Source organism: Aythya fuligula, chromosome 11, assembly GCF_009819795.1.
Source record: "Aythya fuligula isolate bAytFul2 chromosome 11, bAytFul2.pri, whole genome shotgun sequence".
In the NCBI taxonomy this organism is placed as follows: domain Eukaryota; kingdom Metazoa; phylum Chordata; class Aves; order Anseriformes; family Anatidae; genus Aythya; species Aythya fuligula.
In genome coordinates this window covers 12,210,703-12,235,793 of record NC_045569.1, presented here as the reverse complement: position 1 = coordinate 12,235,793, position 25,091 = coordinate 12,210,703, and the positions used below count along the sequence as shown (strand labels likewise).

At 36.9% G+C, this 25,091-nt stretch overlaps 1 protein-coding gene across 3 annotated transcripts in view; it reads right to left on the bottom strand.

Annotated features, from left to right (window-relative positions):
• Positions 1 to 25,091, bottom strand: part of ADAMTSL3 (ADAMTS like 3) — a 200,689-nt gene that overhangs the window by 52,954 nt on the left and 122,644 nt on the right. For all 3 annotated transcript variants that reach the window (XM_032194751.1, XM_032194749.1, XM_032194750.1), the window contains exons 8-12: positions 17,973 to 18,047; positions 10,157 to 10,314; positions 9,066 to 9,177; positions 5,610 to 5,748; positions 3,924 to 3,974 (exon numbers count right to left, since the gene is read on the bottom strand). In XM_032194751.1, coding sequence (XP_032050642.1) covers positions 3,924 to 3,974; positions 5,610 to 5,748; positions 9,066 to 9,177; positions 10,157 to 10,314; positions 17,973 to 18,047 — 535 coding nt within the window. The remainder of the gene's footprint in view (positions 1 to 3,923; positions 3,975 to 5,609; positions 5,749 to 9,065; positions 9,178 to 10,156; positions 10,315 to 17,972; positions 18,048 to 25,091) is intronic.

The window sequence follows — 25,091 nt, the reverse complement described above, 5'->3', positions numbered from 1 at the left end:
TCACATTGTACTTTTCTTACCATTGTCAGAGACCAGACCTGAGATCTGTCTGTCCAAAGACAAAGACAGAACTGGCTGTGCTGGCTGAGGTTGTTATTGCCCACTGTTGCTCATTGCTGCCCACATTATGCAGACTACCCTTAAAAAATCAGTTCATGAAAGAATTTTTATGGCAATTCTAATACTTGCTTTGGACAAAATCAGCTATTCAGCTATTTCAACTCGAACTGTCTTCATCCATAAGGACCCTGAACAAATTAAATTGCGACAGGTACCATTTGGCTGGTCACCACTGCAGTTCTGCAAGAGTTTTCCACCCACATTAAAATGCCATTGAATGAGTTTGTATTTTCCAACTTGTTTCAAGTAAAAGGCAGCTATTCTTCCATTTCAGCCACTTCAGCTAACCTAGCTGATTTCTCCTGAAGCAAGGAGATACAGAGATCAAGGAAAACTCACACAGCCCTGCCAACAAGAAGGGCTGTGGGGTAATAGCCTCCAAGAGGAGGATGAAAAACAACTTGGTTGGGAGGGAATGTCTTCAAAATGGACAATTGTGCACAGTCTTAGACCTAGCTACGGCAAAGATGGAAATTACTGCATGTTCTGGGTTGAGAACATGGATGTTTTTAGGTTACAAGCTTTGTTTCAGTTATTTCTTGATCTTAGCATGAATGTACATTTAAGCAACAACTTTGCAACAAAAATTAACCTCAGTGTTCCAGCTCTTGCCACTTTTACACATTACAAGCGTCTATATCCTTTACCTATAGTTTCCAGTCAGCCCCGCAGGATTTTTTTCACCCTTCACTTTCTATCTCTTGCTTTCTTTCCATCAGCTACCCAAACTAAAACCATAACTATGGGAAATGATTGAGTTTTGCAGCACATCTTATGGTACACGGTCTTGTTTAAAAATAATTCATACTGACAATCACAGGGGCTCAGAAAGGATAATAATAATAATAATAATAATAATAATAATAATAATAATAAACCAAAAAAAACCACATATCTGTTATAAAAAATGGACACAACACAACAACTACTATAATACCCCTCAAAAATCAATTCTTCAAGATGAACTATCATAGAGGAAGTCAGAATTTTGGAGCAGATGAGACAGAGGCCTATAAATCAAAGGCAAATTTAAGTAATTATTATCCATTTTCTATGATGGTAGGTAAATCAAGGATACTTCCTGTTTTAAGCAGCTCTTTAGACTGCCTATAAAAACATATTAATCATGCTTAAGGTCAACAGAAGAATGAGTATGAAACATACAGCAAGCCATGGAACATTAACCATAGAATATATACTCAAAACCATTCAGAATAAAGCTAAATGCCTAAACATCAATATCATATCACTAGTGTAAAATACATTTGAAGAGGAAAAACTACACTTTTCTTTCTTTGATTTAAATGAATGACCATTGTTAAGTCATTTTCTTCCCCAAAAATAAAAAAGAAAAAGTCAGGAACTAAAGAGCAATTAACTGTTCAATGAATTAGCAGCTCATGGATTTATATATATAAGGCTCACTGTGCTATATGTAATACTAGCCTCACAAGTGTTTATAGCATAAAGTTTTATAGTTGTTTTTCTTTATCTCATCAGTTTCGAACACACTCCAGATCCCATACTCCCATAAGCATTTTCAAGATGGAGTGAGGTCCATGGCTACTGGGGAAAAGGGGGGTCTTGGGCAAGCAGTCAAGGAGATACTTTCCAGAACCCACAGCTGTCAAGGGATCCTCAACAGTCCAACAAGTCTGAAATAAATGGAGGCATTCCAAAAGCTTTAAAAGAAAATTTTCATCCTGGGAAATTTTTCTATTTATTTCAAAAGAATTCTCCATCTGTAAAAATATTTCAGTGGGGCATTTACAACTCTAGCCACAGGAGAACTCTTTCAAGATCTTGCGGTGCGCACCATGACTTTCCCACAACTTCCTCGTGTGAATGGGAAAGTAGTGGTAAATGCCACAGGACTGCAAGGCAGCCCTGCACATGGCCCTTGTGTTATGTAGGAGGTGTGATGTATGACTGCTGGTCAAGGTGAGGGAGCCTGTACAGCTTTGCTCAAGTATATATACAACGCTGATTTTGTGCCTGCTTTGCAAGAACAGTTTTGAGTTAGCATGTGAACAGGTAAGAAAAGACAAAGCAGAAGGAAAATGTGGAAAAAGGCCCAGCAGAACTGATGCAGACTAATGCATTATGCATATGCAAATATATATATATACACACACACACACACACACATATATGCAAATATATGCAATATATTTATATTGTGTATATATTATAATGCAATTACTTTACAGGCAACAGCACTGAAGCAAGACTTGTGTCCACACTGAACCAGGTTCACATCATCATGCAAGTACACAAACTGTTTCAGCTGCTGTTTTCTTTCAGTAATTCCAAAAAGATAGGGTGTTTTTACACCTCTGGAGTGTTTCTTTAGGTGCCCTCCCAATGGAAGGGACCCAGTGAATCAGCCTGCCCCATTTCCTCTCTTTCCATCCTGATGGCATCAACACAGCACCCTGCTTGGCTGTCTGCTATTTTACAGTTCTTACTCCTGAGCACTGCCCTATCAGGAAGACCATGATACCTTCTGACAGTACACACTGGGGTGCTGAAATGAGGCAGGCCTTCATCTGCAGTTCTCAACGTTTGAAGTCAGAGAACCTGCCCACAGCTTTATCACAGGCATGATCTATCTCACCGCAGTATCATGCAAACATACTGAGCACAGTAAAGCATAGAAAGGAGATTAAATTTCTCTTCTAACTGTTCTTCAAGCTCTGAGTAGTTCAGAAGATAAAATACTTGTGTAAATAAGTTGTGCTGACTTCCAGAGGATATGCGAAGCACAAAGGAACTTAAATTGGCAGAAGAAATGGAAGGAGAGAGAGACAGAACAATTATGGAACTTTACAGGATAAAGCTGTAAAGGAAAAAATCTCAATTTATGTATGAAAGCCAAAATACATCACTGGACAGCAGATCCACAGCAAGCGTAAATTGTTACAGAAATAAACTATGGCCATTTATATCAGCTGTAATCAGTAGCTCTACTGAGCCATGTAAATCTATGATTTCATTCATATTACTTCATATCTTCACTCCTTTAGAAAAATATACATTATTCATTTCCTGGTATACTAGAGCAGAGCTTCAACTGGGATAAATACACATCTAACTCCATTGACTACAATTCTTTACATTAATAGTAAGTCTAGCTCAATGCTTTTTTAGTCCTAACATCATTCACAAAACATTTAAACCTTCCAGAGAAGCTTTACAATCCCATGATTGACGCAGGTGAAAAAAGTAATAAAATGCAACAAACTGTGCTCTGATGACAATTTTAGGCAATAGACATTCAGACAACTCAGTATCTTTAAAATGCCGTGTCAGCCTTGAAGTCACTAAATAGAAAGTAGGTTTAAATAATAAAAAATAAGATCTTTCAAGTGAAGAGGAAGTGAAGAGTCCTTTAACATAGGAAGACCAGTTGTATAAGTGAATATATTCACTGCTTACAGCTTTAAACTAAAAATCTTTCAGTAAGAGAATCCATGGATGCATTTTAAAAGAGACGTTCTTCTTGACAGTACAACAGGGGTAGGAAGTTAGGGGAACAACTCTTTATTCTGAAGTCTTTTAAGTCAATGTTTTCAGGAGCAACATATTAAGCTCTTACTGTTAAGTTAATCGTCCAGAGCATATTGAAATAACTCATAAGCTTCAAAACTGAAGTTCAAGACTATGTTATATGCTTGCTCTCCTGTACAACAACAACAACAACAAAACAGAAGATGATTTTCCACAATCTTAGTACTCAAAAAGTATATTTGCAGTCAAAACTGTGCTAACACTGACACACATGCTATTCTGATTATACATACCGAGGAAGTGGCTGGAAGTGATCATAGGGCATGATTTCTTTAAATCCATCACTGTCAACAAAATAAATATTGCATGATTATTTCTCATACCCAAGACTATAAACTAAGTACATACTCAACATGATCATGCTTAAAGTAAGCAATTTCCAAAGTGAAATGATGGAATCTTACATTTGTTATATTACCCCTGTAGCCAGCAATGACTGGTATAATCTTAACTGTTCTGCAGGGATAGAGAACTATTCACCACACAGTTTCTTCATTTCATTCCACCCAAAAAAATAAAAAACAAAAAAATAAATAAGGAAACCTTCATCAGGATCACTAAAAAATAAAATTCTCTATCTGTGCTACTTTATTAATAAGAAAATTCTCGCACATATGTGATGAAGGCCTGTGAAGAACATGAGTAACAGTGAAATAAATGCACTGCAGGATTCATTCTAGATAGGTCCGAATGGTGCTTTAGCATCCTTCTAGAGCTGTTTACTATGAATCGCACAGCATAAAGCCTTACTTCCAATACTACAAAATATGTTATTATATCTAGCAGTACTTCCTTTTTTTTTCTGTCTATATAAGCTAAATGTGAAAGGAAAAAGCTAATTGTCCTTCTCTAATTTTCCCGTTCCAAGTTTGTAATATTTGGCAGCCACATCCATTAAGCATTATTGAAGTCATACCACTCCATAGAGTGATCAACTCTCCAGGAAAAAATCTTGAAAGCCTGCACATCTATAACTGTTAGAGGTCACTATCAATGATTATGTTCAACAGGAATGAAAGGAAATGGACAGTTTAGCTATAGGAAATGAAATCCATTGAGAGTGTTTCCTTTTCTTCTTGCATATAAGTCTAGTTTGGCCAGCTGGCATATTAATGTGAGGTTCTGGGACTTGATACTGCTATGTTATTTTAAGATTCTTTAGCACAGCCAGGAAACCTCACCAGACAATCCAAAAGTTAGTTTGAAATACTGTAGTGCAATTCAATACAATTTATATATACTGTAGCCTTTATAATTTGGCAATAATATCCTTTGGCATTTGTACCACAAATATATTTATTTTGAATATTTTTTCCTATTCTTAATGTAATAGTAATAACACCAAAAAGAACACAAAAAGCATATACACACACAAACAATAAACCACCACCACCAAATCAACAAAAGCTCCAAACTATTGTCAATTCCATGGTACAAATGAAGAATGAGATTTTTTTGTTAGGCGTATGAATAAACCAAGATAAACCACAAAAAAAAAGCTTGTATGATGACTGAGAACTAGAGCTACTCCCTGTTTTTAATGAAAAATTCTGAATAGCAGCATTGATAAAATTGAAAAACAGGCAAACAATCATTCCTTCTCACAAAACCTTACAAAATCTTCATGCTAGTGCCTTTGCAATCAGCATAATAAAGAAGGTAGAATTAGCCCTTGAACAAAGGCAAACTGATATTTGCAGTATCTATGCAAAGCGAAGTCTCCTGCTGTACAGCACTTAAGTGGCACAAACCCACTGATAGTGGTGACAGACATCAGCCTTTAATGTATGCAATAATCAACCAAGACTGCATAGTCTTAAAGGTGAAAAAAACAAAAACAAAACAAATTAAATATATACAATTGCTTGTTCCTTAGTAACTGTCTATAGCACACACTTACATTTATTTCTCATACAAACCTAGAAGGACAGGGATCCATGTTGCATTCTTTTAGCTTGGGCTTTGGTTTCTTATTTTCTGGATAATAGTGACAATAATGATCAGGAACAACACGCTTCAGACGAATATCCATACATTCAGCGGAATTAAGCTGATAACCTAATGCAGAAACAAAAATAAAATATGGTAATTGAGATAAATTAAAGCAGGTTTTGTTGTTCTTGTTTCTTTGTTTGTTTTCCCTTCTCAAACAATTTGCTGTCCATTTCATTAATTTCCAGTGTTACTTTCCCTTGGTTTGCTTTCAGACAAGGAAACAATGCACAGGAATGTGCTGGACTATGTCTTCATTTAAGGTTCTTCAGTATAACAGTGATGTTAACCTAGCCTAACACTAGATAGACTGACATGTAACTCTAGTAATACTGTAAGGATACAAGTGAATGCATGCATATTTTTGTGACACAGGTGTACGTGTAATGGTGTAGCTCACCTGTCACAAGGTTGAGCCTACAATGTCATACAGTTTTACTACACATTCCACAATTTCCCCAAGGAGGAGTTACCAGATACGTTAATAAGAGCTTTATTACATGGCCATGAATGCTAAAAACAAACAAACAAACAAACAAACAAAAAAACCACACACACCAACTTAAAACAGAAAGACAGAGGAATTGAAGAGGAGATCCAAAATCTTTGTTAAGTTAAACCACAGAAAACCAAGAAATAGTTTCAAGAACATTCCTAGTTGAAGAGCCAACAAAAGAAAACTTGAAGTAACTACTTGGTGAAAAAAAAAAAAAAAAAATCCATGTGGAAAGACTGGTTAACAGAAGGGATCTGAGTTTTATAAACCACTAGGTTTCTTTTTTGGCTAAGAAAAAAAGACTCATTCAGAAGAGCTGACTTGGACTTAAAATGAGGAGAGGAGGAGGATGTTCTGGTATGTGCAAAGAAAAAAAAGTTCGAAACCACAAGAATGAAAATCCAAATGGAGTCAATAAACTAACAGTGCAAGTGCCAGTGTCTACTGAAATTGCTATAGTATCATATATCAATAACTTCATTTCTGTGTCTCTTGGCTGATTCAAAGTGTCATCGTGCTTGAGGGTGATAACCATAAAGAAGAACTAAGCAGTTCCAGTGCTCAGAGCATGTTCCTGTTCTTGTAAGCACTGAAAGTATCCAGGAGATATGCCACTTGCAAACAAGGTTAATACAATTTTTAAATGTTCTTGCTCATTCAAGCTTGACTGTGTTTTCTGATGTGTCCCTGTCACACTCCCCCTTCCTACACATGAAGATTACAGAACAAAATGTAGAAGAATTCAAGTGAGGAATGGTGGTGCAGTGATTCCAAGTCTCTGTTATGAGTAACTTTTTCTTTTAGTGCCAGTGAGAGATGCCAAACACACAATTTGGATACCAAATCGGCATTAGATAACAGGTTTAATCATGCAGCTGTAATAAAACTTTTCTGCATGCCTCAGTAATATGCCATTCCTAGCACTGCTGCTTTCATGGGTAAGCAGTAGCTTGGTTTTGAGCTTTTTCACTCACTGGCCTCTCTCTGAACTGCCATTAAGAGTGTCAAGCTCTGTTGATTAAGACACAAGCTTCATATTGTAGACATGCAGCCAAAAAGCCACAAAGTAGGGCACTGAAAACAAGGACTAATTTCAAAGAGATTAACATATGCCTAGAATTTTCAAACCATAACACTGGTCTGAATAAGGCCATATCTGAGCCACTAACTTTGTGTTTACATGCAGTCCTCAAAAATAACTGCGAAGCTTTATACTTCTTGCCTTGTCACATAGATTAGGTAAAATTCATAAATACAATTAATTGGAATCATCAGAGAATATGTATTGCCATTCACATGTCTAGTAAGTGTTCCAATTCAGGAGACCAAGTATCTTTTAAGATACAGTAGTTCCACGTGGAACCACACATTTATATTGTGTTTCAGATTAAAGTGAGGTGCGTGTGCCAAAGTAGATGGTCCATCAAAAGATCCCCAGACTCTTTACTTGTGCCTTAAACATCTTTGATGCTTTTTACTCATGTCCCATGCAATTATTTAAACCATGTGTGTACTCTCCTCGAAAATCACTACACCAGTATCACTAAAGGATCTCTCAGTTTGTTTTTCAGGTGACCTGGCTAAATTTAAATAGCTATCTGTGATGTCAAAAACTCCTCTCAACACAAGGCCATGCTTCTTCCAGAACGAGATATGACAAACGGGACTAGGCTGGATAAGCAGTAGCAAAGCAGACCGGCACTTTATCAAAGCATTGTATAAACTGTAGTGTTTAAGTCAGGACTAGAAGCTACAACATACTACCTTCTGCTCTAACTACAGTCATGACCACGTGTCTAGGATCAGACAGTCACAGATGTCGATAGTAGCTAGTAGATAGTAGTCCTTAAATTCTATTTATTATTCTGCGTTCTGTGTAACTAATTTCTAAACTAAGTGTTCTAAAACTCAACTTCATGTCTACCACCATGGCTAGAAGTGCCTTCTTTTAACCTCTGAATTATCTTTATTTTCTCCTTTAATTTCTTTGTTTACTCTCCTAAAGTATCTTTTAGGAATCAATATTTTCCACTCTGAATGCCATATTGTCCTGGTTTCAGTTAGGACAGAGTTAATTTTCTTCCTAGTAGCTGATAGAATGCTGTTTTGGCTTAGGATGAGACGAGTGCTGATAACATGCTGATGTTTTAATTGTTGCAGAGCAGTGCTTACACCAACCAAGGACATTTCAGCTTCTTGCTCTGTCCTGCCAACGGGCAGGCTGAGGGTGCAGCAAGAGCTAGGAGGGGACAGACCCAGAGCAGCTGACCTATACTGGCCAAAGGGGTATTCCACACCATCTGACATTGTGCTGAACAATATATAGGGGTGGCTACCCGGGGGAGGAGGGCCGGACTGCTCGGGGTTAGGCTGGGCATCGGTCAGCAGGTGGTGAGCAATTGCATTGTGCATCACTTGTTTTGTACACATTATTATTAGTAGTACTATTATCATCATTATTGCTATTATTATTAATGTTATTATTATTTTCCTGTCTTAATAAGCTGTCTTTATCTCAACTCACAGGCTTCACTTTCCCATTTCTCTCCCCCATTCCAGAAAGGGAGGGGGGAGGGGGAGCGAACGGCTGTGTGGTGTTTAGCTGCTGGCCAGGTTAAACCATGACACGTATCTTTATATCTTAATCAAAGATCTTGCTCAAGTGATCATTACTTATGATAACTTGACTTCCGGTAATAGAAGATGAAAAACTTTTCTCATACTAACTGAACCAACTTACCTGCTACTCTGGCATGTATTTTTCTGAAGAACTACCAGTGTGCAAAGAAACACAAACATTTCAAATAATAAGATGTAGATGAAAGTTGTAGGTCAGCCACTTTCAATCTTCACCTGTAAACACTTCTGAAGAATTACCATTACTTACCTCCTCCACATGTCACTGTGCAGGGGAAGAACTCAGTTTGTCTCCACTGATGACTGATAGGTTGATAGAAAAAGAACTGAACCACACTTTCTTTGGATCCAGAGTACCTGGTCTAGAGAAATTTCCATTACAACACATGTGTATATTGTACTCCACTGTTCATGACATTTCAAAACATAATTCATATGTAACAACAGTGCAGACAGTAATATGACAAGAGGCATAGAACCTCTAGAAATGACAGAGTAACAGTAAATTTAAGTTTCCAGTGGTCAAACTCTTGTATATTACTTTGTTTTTCAAAATTTTCAAGGTACTAATACGACTATTTGATTATCAATCCTTGCTTGGCAAAGCTCCCAGTTGTGTTCTTCTTCTTTATCTCTTTATCAGCAAAATATTAAAAATTTGCTGGAGGGGAAGTGTAGAACTGACCTAAACATACTAGTTCATATTTAGGCAGGTATTACTGCACATGTCATAACAAAAGTGCAGAATAATAAACATCACTGAAAGCCAATTTCTACAGCAAAACAGATAAAGGCAAGTGGCACGGTAATACTGAAATGCATGCAATTTCCAGTGGAAAATTGTATGACTACCTTCCTTTGGCAGTTATTGATACATTTCTACTTAAAAAAAAATGTACATATATGATGCAAGACATCGATATGTGATCTGGGTATAAGAGAATTAGAAAAAGTAGTTGGATCAGCAATGTCTAAAGGAGATTTTAGGGTGCTGCTGGAAGCAATGTTCAGATTCAGTAGGTGGCAGTCTTCAATTGGATTAACATCAATCCAGTGCACAGGACTATGCTTTTACTCTTTCAGTAGTAGTTAGAAAAGTCCTGGACATTTTTCCATTAAAGATGCCATAGTACTTTCTACCACACTAAAGATGTTAACCTCATAACATTTTAATTTGTCTGGATATGCTTACTATAAATTAATGCTTGGCTTTAGTTAGGATTTCTTATTTGCTATATAAAATATTTTGTTGTATTACTATAACCTGATGGACCGCTGCCTACTCTGTTACAGATACTTGCAATATGTTAGTAGACTTGTACATACATACACACATCGCACCTTCATAATGAAATCTGCTCCAAGAGGTCCTTGGATCTTTATGATTTCCCTGTCTGTACTCTTCTGAAATTCAACAGTTGTATTTTCTATTTCAAATGTTCCAGGAGCATCAAAACTGTGTTCTCCTTTTTCTCCTTGTAGTGTCTTTGACTCTATAACTAGGGAAGAAACATGCAACTTGTAAATTTAAACAGGATATTTTCTCTTTTCAAGGAACTCAGAAAGTAATGTTTGTAACTTTGCGTTGCAAGAAGTAGCAGTATAAATGCATTAAAAGAATATACAGAATATCTGTGAGACACCTCAGACTATAGGCTGATGCATGATTGCATGTGTCAATACAGGATCATACTAACCTTTCATACCAAAAGCACTTCTAAGACAGTTTTTCCTAGAGCAAGCACTCTACACAGTTATAAAGCCATACGTTCAGCAGAACATGCTTAAACTCACAAAATGGATAGAACTAATACAAAGAAAAATAACTTATACTTGATGCAACTCTAGAGTAGCAGTTTCAGCAATCAGTCTCCCGAGAAGCCTGAATGGCATCAAACTCACTACTCACCTCAATACTTTTATCACTCTACCCATTGCAGAGGTCATTAACTTAACTCGAAATATTTCCCATGTTAGCAAAAAACAAGGCCAGGAGGTCAGTAGCTGCAGCAATGCCTGATGTATGTCCCCTTCTCTGAACAGGTGGTGATGAAAACCCTTTTTGTGCTGTTCTGCATTCCTTGGAAACAGATTAAACTAACAGACCACAACCTCCAGAAGACAGATGAAGGATTTTAGGACTGAGTCATTTCCAGTAAACTGACTGAACTATAAGCTGACAAAGCTAAAGGAAGATACTCATAAGGAAGGCAGAATTTCTGGGATCTGCATAATACAGTGTATGTGCACAGCAAGACATGACTTGAAATACACTGGTCTGGTAACAATCCATCAAGGCAGTTTATGAGAAAGGCATGGACTACATATTACTATAAGCAAGCTCAAAAAGTGTTTTTATTTTAATGATTTTAAGTGAAGCTGCTGTTTCACCAACTTGTGATCATTTGAATTTATGGATGCAAAGACTGCTCTGTTTATAGCTCTACTAACTTTGCAGCTATAAATCCAAGAATTCAGGTGCCACAGACTGGCATGTGGGTCAGTGGCCAATGTGGCCACTGCAGTACTACTCTGCAGGATTTTACCCACGTCAGGTGAATGCTGGCATGGGAATCTCACCTGAAGACTCCACCTTCATCAGGAGTACTAGCAATAGGCCAACTTTATGTCTGCTGTATCACTGATTTTTCCAGCTAGCCATTTCCTCTATACTTTCATTATGTTGCATAAAGGAGAGCAGACAATACTACTATAAGCCTGTCATGGATAAAGGTGTATCAGAATGGAGTAGTTTCATACCAATAAATACTGCACAGGGAGGACAAAAATAGAAATACTAATCTAAAGCATCTTCATACTTTGTTCAAATGTTGTAAGCTTATATTGTATAAATGATGCAGACACAGTTACAATGATCGAATGCAGTTTACATTATATAATGTGCGTAGACATATCCCCAGAGACAGGATCAGATAAATTAGACTTTCTTTAGTGACTCCTCATTTTTCTTCCTCAGCCAACAATGGCCAGTTCTTCCAACAACTATTCATTTCTTGAAAGAATTACAGTTATTTTGCAATGAAGAGCATTCTTTTTTTTTTTCTTTTTTTTTTTTTCCTCCAATAAAGGCTCATAAAATCACTAATGTGGGAAAAAGATATTTGCATGACATTGAAAGAATTCTCTTTATCCCTTTTCTCTTCAGATTGATTTATGAAAACAAGTAGAAGAATGTCCTTAAAATAAGGAAGGGCTCATTTCATTTGATCACAGCCACATGGCCTCTTAACAGTTGAAGAATAAGACAACCAGTTATAGAAAAGGACAAAGGATAAACTGGCAAGCAGTAGCTGATCTGTGATCAGCAGCTTAATTAAATATATATATATATTCCTACAGTAATTACAAGTTGCTTAAAAAAAAAAAACACAAAAAACAACAACAACAAAAACACTCAACTGATATTGCGAATCAGATTCAACTGTTTCTATGATATCTGGTACTGAATACAAAATGAAAAAGAATTTCTCCTAGTACTTTGTACCAGAACCTATGACACAATCTTACACAGTATTGAGAATGGAAAGTTTTCCTAAAGGTGTACGGAAACACCTGCAAAACAGAACCAAAACAAACAAAAAACACCACCACAAAACAAACAAACAAACAAAACAAACAAACAAACAAAAACACATAAGCATCATGAAAAATAAGAATAAGGTACAACTAAACAAATTCATTGTTTATCAGCTTCACCAAAAGCAAAACAGTGCAAGTACAACAGGGAAAAACAGGCCCAACACTTTGCCTAGACAAGAATATTCCCAAGTGTATTTGTGTATATTGTATAAGTAGTTCACTGATTTTCTTAAAAACAGGTAAATACTCAGCAGCATTTACAACCAATGTGAGATAGTGGAGTTTGCCTTTTTGCTTGGTGGACACCTACATAAATGCATTAAATTTTGCTTTGAAGTGATTTGAAATACCACAGATACTTTAAGAATTAGGAGATATCTTAAATGATAAAATCAACCCCACAGTAATTCTAAAGAATGGTATATTGCTCACAAGCACATATAATTCCTACATCTTTCAAGAAAAATAGCTGCAGTACAGATGTCATCGTAAATTCACCAATTCTTCCAAATCAGAACTAAAATACTGAATGCCTTCCCAAAAAAGGTTTGGACAATTCAACCTAGCTCCCTAATGAAGCAACATAAAAAAGAAGAAAATGATTCAAGAGATTCACAGCCATTTTTTGATAGTTTGAGGAAGTCTTCAGAATGCAGTAGGCTCTACAGTAATGAAGTAAACTTACAGCACTACTCAAAGGTTGTTTCACAGAAGTTGCTTGTAAAATGACTTGGAACAACACAATTTTGCTCATGATATCATGAATAATGAGTTCATAGAAAAATGGAATAAGGCAATGCTGACTGTAAAAAAAAAAAAAAAAAAAAAAAAAGATATGATACTTAGTAAGATAAGCATCATTTTAATGAATAGTTAGAAATAACTTATTAAGCACTTTAAAGTGCTAGATCTTGACAGTCAGCTTATTTCATCCTGTCTCGTGGAAGAGATATAAAATTTTGCAATTTAAAAACCTGGTCCTTTTCCTTTGGGTTATCTCCTAATCCTGTTACTGAAATCAAATACAGAGGTACTCCCTCAAAAACTCAGCAGGAGCAATCAATATTAAAGATATACTAGATGCAGTTTTTAAATAAAGGATTGTTATGGAAATGTGTAAAAAGTTAACGTAAAATCTGTCAGTTTTGCAGGAAAGCGCTTTGGAGGACCATCTAGCCATGAAAGTGCTGTCATTCCTTGTAAGAAATCACATACTGCCTTACCACAATGTTTTAACTTTCTTCTCTGTCTATACTAAAGTTAAGTGGAGAGTCACTGCTCTGCCCATAGTTACTGTGATTGGACTGTGGCTGCCTCCAGGGCATCTTCTCCACAAGAACCCTCTAGAAATTGATTTTAATACACAGGTAGAAATGCTCAGCTCCATGTGGCAGAGACTTTATGCTAGAGGCATACCTATGCCTAAATAACATAATTAAAATGCCTGTCATACTCAGTGTAATGTCACAATTGTATAATACAGCCTATTATTCATCCAGGTTAGCTATCACAACACAAGTGAGAGGTTAAAATAGCAGAAAATCAATGGTAGGTACCTTTGATTTTGAAACTGGAGCTCTCAGATGAGCTCAAGCCTATCTGAAAGGAACCTTTTAATTAACTTCCTCAAAAAAGCACCAACGTTATCCCAAATTTTTAGATATTAGGTTCCACTATTCTATGGAATAACAAATTCAATGTATATGTTATTCTATATATAGCAAGGGTCACATACAGGGCTAGAAGGAAGGTTAAAGAATGATGTTTCTACAAAATGACTTTTCCTTGGTCATAGGGTAGGAATCTAGCGATGAGTCAACTGTACTTTGTCAAAGTGGAAAAATAATTCCCTGGGAATTAACATGCACCATTGTCTAATGCATTTACATCAGACACAAACAGATAAACAAATCACAGAAAAAGCAACAAATATTTAGATGATTACTAAATAAATTTGTTTGTTGTTTTTATGACAGTTTTTTTTTTTTTTTTTTTTTTTTTTTTCCTGACAGCATTACAAAAATATCCTGAACTCAGCATTCTTGGATTAAGTTTTTGTAAGACTTGACACCAAACTTACACTGCTTAACATTAAGTATTAATTCATGGTGCCTGTTATTGTGTCATTTTATTGAATAAGAGTCAAATTGGCAGATCTCAAATACTTTCAACTCCATGTAAAGTCAATAGCATCCTTAGGAGTATAGGACTCATGTGAAACTAGAGTTTCAAAGTTTTACTTCAGCAATCAGGTTCCTCGTTCTAAGTTAAGGAAACATTTCCTTGGATCTTTAGGACTCTAGACACGTAGGACAGGGAATTCTCCTGACTAATCATCTGTTTCTAACAAGATGTTCACAGGTGCCAAAGACCTAGAACAGTCTTACTTTGTGTTACTTCCTCTGTCAGGATTAAAAAAATAAATAAAATAAACCCCTATGGAAATTTCTTACCAGCTGTAGTTACAAGACACACTGCAAAAGCCTCCCACTCTTAGTGGCAGGCAGGAGTACAGCAAAGCAACAAGGGGAACTCACTGCAGATCTCTCACTGTGTCTAGGGATGCATGGAAGAATTCCAGGGAAACAGTTCCTGCTCCCAGGGCAAGGAGGAGCAAGTAATGTTGCTGCTCAAAAGCTCTCTTATCAGTGCAATTTATTCATACATAGCACAAGACAGTGGCCCAAAATAAAACAATTCATTCTTTTAAAAATACAAGCAACATTGTCATCCTCTTAGTAACTGTCAGAAGACAAAGCAGTGCATAGATTTATAGCTAAATGTTGTCAAATGATGCAAATCACTGCAAGTGAAGAAGAAATTGACAAAAAGAGGAAAAGAGTTTCAGTTCTTTTTAGTGAAATTTAACCTCCCTAAGTTCATGAACTGTTATCTAGCATTAGCCACTTGCAAAAATATTTGCTTCTGTTTTTCCTGTTTCTTCTGCTGGAAGATTAATTTCAGGGAACTTTCAGTCTTTCTTTTGATTATAATGCTCTTAAAACAGCCGATCAAAAAGCCATAATATAGTCCAAACCAAAATGAAACCAACACAGTGAAATATTTCATTCATAGCCAGTTTTATACAAATTATTTGGTTGTTTTCCACAAAATAATTCATGAAACCCAAGAAGACAGATGTAAGAGAGACCTATCTGTTAAAAAAAAAAAAAAAAAAAAAGGCAAAAGCATCATCAAAGTAACACCCATGCTCTCTGATGACACTGTTACTTATGTTAAGTCATCCTTAAGTTGTCCATAAACACAAACAAAATACTAGCTACAAAGAAATAATAACTCTCTCTAAAACATAAGCTGCTGACTGCAAAACAGTGTTCAGAGCATTTATTTGTTTCAAATCTGTTGTGCACTACAGCTCCAACCAGATTTCCATTTTTGATTAATCCAACAGCTGTGCTTCCCTGGAACAAGAGCAGATCATAAAGCCCAGGATGAAGCACAAAAGAACACAGGATAAAGGGAAAAGTGCCAGACACTCCATAGTGCTCTTTGAGAGTTTGCTATTGCTGCTTTTACTTGAAGAGCAAACATATACAGGCAACAGGAGGCAGTATAAAATTCTGCAGTAACTAATCTCTGCCCACCTGGTAAACTAAGCTCCTTACAAGCCAGGAAGAACATGTCTCACAAATGGAGCTTGCAATTATAAGTGATTATTTTTGGAATTCTGCCTTTACTTGTACTTATACCAGCATATTCTCACTTAAGTCCATGAAGTTGCAGACCAAAGATCACTTGATATTAAAAGTGACAAACACCACCCAAAACCATATGTGCAGTTAGAAAGAAGGACAAACAAATAAGCCTGAAGCACATCCTCAGGAACATAGGTTACTGAGATTTGACTAGGCAGCACTGCAATCTCCAACCTTCAGCCCCCACTGCTGTCTCTTGTTTTTTACCTCTGTAGTTTAAAATACTTTAGGTAACAAACGTCTAAATGCTCACAGATTTGCAAACAGATGTGCTGGGGGAAGTGGTTAAAGGAACATTTCACAATTCTCTTCCAGCTAGAGAACTAGCTAACAAAGGTAATGCCAAGCCACAGCTTCTTTATGGAACCACCCTGGGTAGGAAGCCAGGAGCACTCTGTACTTAGTTAACGAGTTGCTGCTGCATTCCTCTGGAGCTTTCCAGAAATCCCCCAGGAGCCACTGAATCCAGTACTTTTTCCTCATATGAAGTTGAAACAATAACTTCCTTCTGCAGAACTAATAAGAAAGACCAAAACAAGAGTCCCGACTCACAGCGATCAAGACAACTGCTTCATACACTCCTTGCGACATTTTTGCACGAATATTGTTTATTTTAAGATTAAGTTTTGCTTTGCACATTGTTGATATCAGTATTGTGTCTAGGAGTGATTCCAGAGCTGCTCTAAAATGAAAGTCTTATTCAATTTTCTTTCTTCAAAATGACAGTATTTTCTTCAAAGCAAACAGAAAGAGCAATTTTCAATTAAAATGCATTTCTTTCTTCTGTTTACATATCACATAGCAAAAAACGTCCTTTTTACATCTGTGATTCAGACTAAACCCTACACTTCTACTACTAAAAAGTTGTTCAAAATGTTAAATGAATGGTTTAGTTCACTGCTTGGTATGGCAGCCCCACTTACCATTGAAATGATTAGGTCTACATCTAGAGCAGGCTGATGGGTAAAGAAATTACCATAGATACTATCATCAGCCTCACAGTAAAAAAAAAAATAAAAGAAAAAAAAAAGAGGAAACCTGACAGAATAGCAAGCTGTTTCTCATAGATCATCATGACCAAAAGTATTACAAGGAAACATTGCTTGTGTAGATTATTTCATGTCTTTTGTTTACCTTACTTCATTTTACTTAGATTACTTTTACTTGAACACTGCTCATCGACCAAGTGTCTTTATTAGCTCTTAGGTCAAAGATATGATTTCAATTAGACAATTTACATGCCTAGTGTTAAGCCTGCACTTAAGTGCTTGGCTGAATTAGAGCTAACATAGCCAACAGTTTGCAGGATTAAGCTCACACATGTCCATAATTGCTCCTAGTTCCAAAATCACAGGACTGTGCTAAGATCCAGATGGAACTAAATCACAATGCTTCCTTCACACAAGACATGGAAATTATCATGTTTGGTCCTTTTATGGATTTGAAGAGTTGATCTAGACTCCACAGTCCATTACAAGTCTTGTCTCTATCTGAAACTCTTCAACAGAAATCTTGTGCTGGGATGAGTGCAATCAATCCCACGCACAACCCTTTCTAAGTAATTTTGATGGAACAGTTTGCATGTATTTTAAGGCTGTAGCTAATTTTACATTTCTTGTATAAGAACTCTGTTTTAAATGAATTAAGAAACTACCAGTGTTTATACTATATCTTTTTACTAAGTAGACTTTCGGTGTTCAGTAGGACTATGTCAAAGCTAGACATAGAAGATCGGAAGAGGAATCAAGGTCATGATCTTACCCATATTCTCAAAGTTTGGATAAGTTCACATACAAGGTCCTTCTGCCTATGAATAAATACATAAAACAGCTCACTCATACCAAGGTGTGCTGGTCCTTTGAGTGTAATTCTCACACTGCGACTCCCATGTGGTACAGCAATCACGGTTTCTTCCCCTAGGAAAATTAAAGAACTGTTTTAGAAGTTATCCTACATAAGGGAATTTGCACATCACATAACTAGACTGAAAACTGTCAAATGTGTCTAAGAAAATATTGAACAGGTTTCACAATTTTTCTATTAAAAATAATCATATGTTATTTTATTAAGTACAGTATACTGAGTCCGTTTGCTATGCTATGTAGCTATTTAGACCTACACATGGACTTGTAAATCTTTCTTGCTATTGGAAAATTATTTGCTATTAACAAAAACAACCAAAATGTCAGTAATGTATTAGGAACATATTTACACTCTGTTGTCTTAGTTTTGTTTCCTAATCACTGAATTGACATAAGGAATCTGCTAAGTAGTGCTTCCCCCTTACAAAAACCTGCAGCTGTTCAGTCTCATTTTGCCCACACCTCATTTCCTGCTGCAGGTCACAACTTTAATAAGTGGCAGGACTTACAGGAAATAAATCATCTACTTAACACCAACCCTTAACCAATTACAGACCAGTTAAAAGCAAATATATATTAGCTATAATGTATATATTATAACAGAGCGTCTACATCTAACTTACCATATAAGATCATTCCTTCCAGTAAGAGCCCCAATTTAAAATTAACTATAAACCAAACCAGCCCTGAATAGAACATGTCAATACAAAACAGCTCTTAGCTGCCTGAATAGCCTCTTCATATATAAATGTACAACACACCTACTTCAGTACATTTTACAAAGGCAGAAAGTTATTACTTTCCATTTCAAACATACGAAATCTATGATTTGCCCAAGCAAGCTGAGTTAACAGTCAGAACAGTAGACTAGAGTCTTCCAGGCAAACAAGACCAGTGCCCTCAGAAAAGGGTATGCACAATGCACAACAGGATATCCACAAAAGAAGGGGAGAAGAACCAACATGTTTTCTTCCATTTCCATCGTGGCCAAGCTACAGTACCACTTTGAGGTAGAACCTGCAAACATGGACCTTTTGCAGGCACACCCCGCAGGGGGTTGTTCAGTGATGGCATTAACATACAACAGGAGGCTGGGGTACCAGGAGCTCATTCTTGCAAATTCAAAAAGTAATTTTAACTGAAGGTCAGTGATGCATTGCTCCAGAATTACTCATACAATATTCAGAGGAAGAATATTTGAGTTTAGTTTGAACTAAAAAAGAGTTGAAGAATGTTTCTTTCCACTTTAAACCAGACCCTTTTATAGTAGATGCTAAATTATCAGCTTCTGGTTTACATCTCCTTAGCATAAGTATGAAATTCTGCCAAATGTTCAGGATACTTCAAGCAAATACTGCAATTATTTTTTCTGAAATAAACACCTTCTTATGTTACAATTTTTATATCACCAATTTCTAGGAAGGTCATTTAAATATAACAATTTATTTTGGATGTAATAAAATATGATCTTTATTAATTTCATACTTGGGTATTCCACCAGAGTGCAAAATACTACAGTAAGAACAATAATACATTTAAGGAGCCCTGGAAAAAACATTAACTACTGAACCACTTAATATCTTCTTGCATCTTGGTTTTTCATCAGGCGAATTGCTAAAGATAGCCAGAAGGTAGTGGATGTGTATATCTTTAAAGCAAGGAAATAACTACTGAATTCATATGTGCTCTACAGCATTTGAGAGAAAGCAGGTTTGAGGGGCCCATCTGTCCCTACTTGGTCAGGGATTGTATCCCGTCTTGACAACCAACCAGCAGTTACAGCACAAAGCTTCAAATAAGAGTCTGATCGTGACCAGTTCTGAATACATGCAACTGCTGTTTTGAAGTGGAACCAAGGGTACTCTGCACTTAATGGACGAGGCCCAGATTTGCAGATGTGCAGAGATGTGTAGGACTGCTCCTCTTGAGAACAACCAGGGTCATTCTGCTGTGCTTCCTCCACCTCCTTACAGCAAGCTCTGCTCACCACGGCAGGCCTTGTTGATCCCTTTTCAGGATGCTTCGCATTCCTTTAACAGTACTACAGACATTCCACCCTCACCAAAGCACTCACTGATATGGTCCAAAAGTCTCATGGGGGTGCTAAATTTGGTGTTTTTCTGCAGCAGAAACAATATTACCAGAAAGTATTTTATTTGCATTAGAAGAGATGACTAAGTTCACCACCACAACAGTGTTTGACCTCTGCAGCCCCACAGAACTGTCAAGAAGTTTGACAGTATTAGATGCTTGTATCTTACTGAGATGGGTACAGCCTGGGACAGCCTTATCCTGAGATGAAGTAAATTATAGGGATGGAAAAAAAAAAAAAAAAAAAGAAAAAAAAAAAAAAGAAAAAAAAAAGATTTTTTGAAATTTTGAATGAAGATAAGGAATTTGAAGACAATGGGACTTCATTGACCTAAGGGACTCATTCAGTTTCTCCTGAAAGATAGCTTTAACTTCCTACCAAGTGGTAGTTATGACTACCCAGCTCTGGCTCCAAAACCATATATTCCAAAGGTCTCTGCTTTTCATCTGTAACCATGCCATTAATATCCTTAAAGGGACACAAGGCACTGTAAGCCTATTTACATGATGGTTCTTAGGCTGTGCAATCAGTAGGATCCATAATGTTAAAAGCACTGTGCTCTTATGAAGATATAACGGGGAAACTGCTACACTGAAATCCATACCTAGGATTTCTAATTCTCTTTCTTTTTTTCTTACATATCTTCAAATGTTAATTATTGACCTTGTTTAAACTGAAAAAAAAAAAAAAAAAAAAAAAGGAAAGAAAAAAAAAGTTCTAAATCATCTGAAACACGCAGAAATGTTGGACTATAAAATCTGATTTTAGAGTCAAAAAGTTCTCCTTAACAACTAAGAAACAGATGAGTGAGATGTTGTCCCTCTCTTCTAGCACCACTTCAGCTGTACGGGTTTTGGAGGGACTCTGAGGCATCTTTGGCTCCTGGTTGACATGGGCACTCTGCTCTTAACCTGGGACTCTCAGCAAATACTTGTGCACACACTACACACAACACTTGGCTGATTAAGCTCCTGGATTGCTTTTACTTTAGATGGCAAGGTTTGATCCTGTTTCTATGGTGTTAATGTGGATTTAGATTTTGGATTTCAATGAGAGCAAGATCAGACTCCCTGCTATGGTAAGACTGGGAGCTAATCCCCAGGATCAAAATAAAGGAGCCACATTCCTGAGTACAATCCAATTCAGCAGGTTTTATTTATTTTTCCATGTGGGCCATGGTGGACCCATTTACTCTTTCACATATGGGCCAGTTGGGATTTTTCCTTCTCTCCTCTTACTGCAGGGCAGAGGATTTATTTCAGGCCTATAAAAACTGTTTCTTTCCATGTATTTGCTCAGCACTTATCTGCTGGTCCTCCAGGTCTGATTGAATGCTTCTGTGCACTCAAAACACAATAGTCCAGAAACAACTGTCAGCACAAGGGAACTGAAAATCTCAAAATGTTTGGAGACATTACAGCGGCTCCCCTTATCTGCTCTGATGTTATGTTTCATTTCAGAAGATTCTGGTGCTGGGGTGTGTGCTAACCTGCCTAATGACAAGAATCTACAAAATAAATTACATACTCTTTAAAAGGCACCTGACCTAGACAAGTATGTGCTACTGGAAACAGCAGCAGTTATGCACTTAACCCTAAGAGTCACATGGCAAAATCTGTATGCATACGCCCTCTGTCCTTGAGTCCTTCACTCTCCAGTCTCACACCCTCCCACCTCCATCCCTCGGTCCTCTGACTCAAGTCTGACTCCTTAGCTCAGAGCACCACTCCTTGCACCGCTGAGTAATTCACGTGCGGCTATCTGCTTTTGAGGTGGATACTGTGGCCTCAATCTGCCATCTACTGTGGCAGATTTTAGTTATCTATTCTCTACTACAACTTTTTTGGGACACCTCTTTAAAATGCGCATGCACTGGAGAAAATTTAGATGAGCAGTAAGCAAAAGACAGATTGGTTATTCTGATTCTGAAAACAATTTTCGTTGGAAAGGACAGGAATCACCAACCCTATGGAACACTGCAAGATACCATCACCTGAGACTCCAAGTACACATGAGAGTATGAAGAAACATCCTTCTTACAAGCTCCCAAAAATATGTAGTGGAAAAAAAAAAAAAAAAAAAAAGTCTATTTGTAACATCATTCTAATGCAGAATTACACAAATCTCAGTATTTTCAGGATTTGCTGGGATGCACTACAAACTAAATAATCAAATAGCCAGTGTCCTTATGGAGGAATTTCTTCACAAAAGATAAAAGATCACAAAAGTAAAAAAGGAGGCCTCACAGTTTCTACAATAGCCCCAGATAAACCAACTAAACTAAATTCCCATGATGAAATGTGACAGTATTCTTCCTTCACAGAAATATAGAAGTGCAGTACAGTCTCCACACTGTAGAGTTACAGTTAGTTGTTTATTAGGGTGTGGGGGGAACAATTAAACAAATGAAACCACCAGGAACCAGAATTCCTACAATGCACAAGCCCTCCATTTCAAATCATGATGCACTATGCTCATGTCAAATTTTACAGAGCACATCCTTCGACTTCATCTAAAACCTGACACTCAATTTCTTCATTAAAAATGTTATTCAGAGCATCCTTAACTGGAGTGTCATAAATAAACCATGGAGGCCACATTGAACAAAGACACAAAGCCAGAACTAAAAGGATACTAAATAGATGTCAGGCTTCTGCTTTCCCAGGTAGGACCCGCAAATAGTATAATTCACATTTGTATCCTAACACATAGTGGGGTAAATTATAACTGCACAGGTCACTTTTTCTAACTTTCTTTGATTTCTTGTGCATGATTTAGCAACTTTAAAAGTGCCTTTTGATACAACTTTGAACATTTTATTTCTTAGGTTCTTTAAAAAAAACAAAACAAAACAAAAAAAAAAATGAGGAATTACCTCATGTAGTACAGAGCTACCTGCACCAGTTATCAGGAGTGGAAACAATCTCATGGCAGACCTTTTCTATGTGTGTTAACACAGGAATCATGAGATTTTCATCACCTATGCAGACCAGCACTCTAGTGCTGCAGCACATGGCATAGGCACCAGTAGCGCATATTATATTTACTTGCCAAGAACAGGGAACAGTCAGATGTTTTTATGCCCTGTTCTTGGCATTGTTATTTCTAAACCTCCATAAAAATAACCTTCTTGGCAAAAGAGGGCTTCTCTCTGTGACTCACCTGCCTAGTGCCAGTCCATCTATGCCTGCATTACTAGCAGTACAACTTAATAGCAATGAATCTGTATACTGTAACAGTTTGTGCTGAAGACCCAGCATCTGCACTATTCGCATGTTTTCTGGTACCTTACTTTGAACTAACTCTAGTCTGATCCCATAGACTGCATATTCATTAGCTGTTGGAGAACATTAGGTGCTTTTCTGAGGCACATCTTCCAGTTTAGCTTCATCCAATAAATTCAGTTAATGTCCTCCAAGAACTCTCCATGATGTGAAACAATGAGCAATACATATTAGGACCATCAGGAAATTTGCTTCAAAGAGAATACTCCTTATTCAAACTGAAACACTAACATATTGGCATCCTATCCCTCCCTGTACATGGTTTTCCTGCCAAAGCAGTCCCAATTCCCTCTCCTGGCTTTACATACAGTTGATTTCTCCCCTTCTTCTCAGAGTGTTTCTTACTTTGTTTCCCATCCCAGATTCCTTATCTAATCTCAGTCTTCCACTCTTCCTTTTACTCCTTGACCCAATGTATCTGTACAGCCAGTCCCACATTTTCCTCCCACATTCTCTTATCTATCTTTCCTTCACCCTTTGAATATAAAGTTGAATTTTTCTGTTCAGTTAGTCTCATCTGGTCTTATCCCTTTCCTCATATGATCTTGTCATTCTCCATTAGAAGTACGAAGTTTGGGAGAGTCAGAAGCTCTCTGCAAACTGCCTTCCATAATGCTTGAATGTGAGACAGGAAGCGTCACTGATAGTTCATCCCATGGTACACATCCCACACTGTAGCAAAGAAGAAAGCAAAAGGAAGCACAAGGCCACTTTTTAAAACCTTAGTTCTGGAAGAGCAATATGTGAATTTATTGCAATATGTTAATTTATTCTAAGAAGAAAATTTATTAAGTTAATTTATTCTAAGAAGAATTCTAAGAATAAATTAAATTTAAAATAAATAAATTTCCTTAAAGAGGAATTTTTTTCAGGAATGTTAGCTGTTAACATCCAAGAAGCCTGTACAGAGCCTGAAGAAAAAGGGCTTTTTGTTTGTTTGTTTCATGAAAGGTTGTAAGTAAAATGTGTTGATGTGCACAGATATTGCAAAAAAAGACTTGTCCATGCACACAAGACCACTGCCTGCCAAATTTCAAATCCCTGATCTGTGATCAAGTGTAACAAGGGATTTTAAGCCATATTAAAGAAAAGGTTTCAAGAATGTTTAGACAATGGGAAACAACATGTTTTTCCTTGGAATATGTTAAGTTATTTTGGCTGAAATTTCTCCAAAACACTCAGCACCTGGCATGCAAAGTTTCTGACCCAACTGCTGAATTTTGGCAAAAAGTCATTCATATAAAGTGAAGTATCAGTCAACCTCGACAATGAGGGTTACCGGCTCCATATATATTGATTTCAAAGAAGGAAGAAAGATATAAGGTAGCAGGTTGTCAGATAACTGAGCCAGCTGATGGCACTCAACAAACATGTGACAGTAATTAACCATTAGTAGATTATGTGGTACCACACGAAATAGAATGCATGGCAAGAAGGAAAAAAAATGTTACAAATCTGTACTGAATTCTTTTGCATTAAGCTTTTAGCAAAAACTTAGGAAAGCTTGCAAGCATCTAATGATTTTTAAGAATGAAATGAAATTAGATTAGGACAAGTCTGTGTCTTCAACTTAATTCCCTGTTAATTTCAGAACCAGCATCTTTCTTCTTCTTTGGTATCAGAACCAGAACACTTTCCTACCGTTTCTTGCCAATAATGGTGCAGAAAGCAGACATCAGGGCCCAATCCTACAATTTTTCCATGTGCACAAAGTGCAGTAGA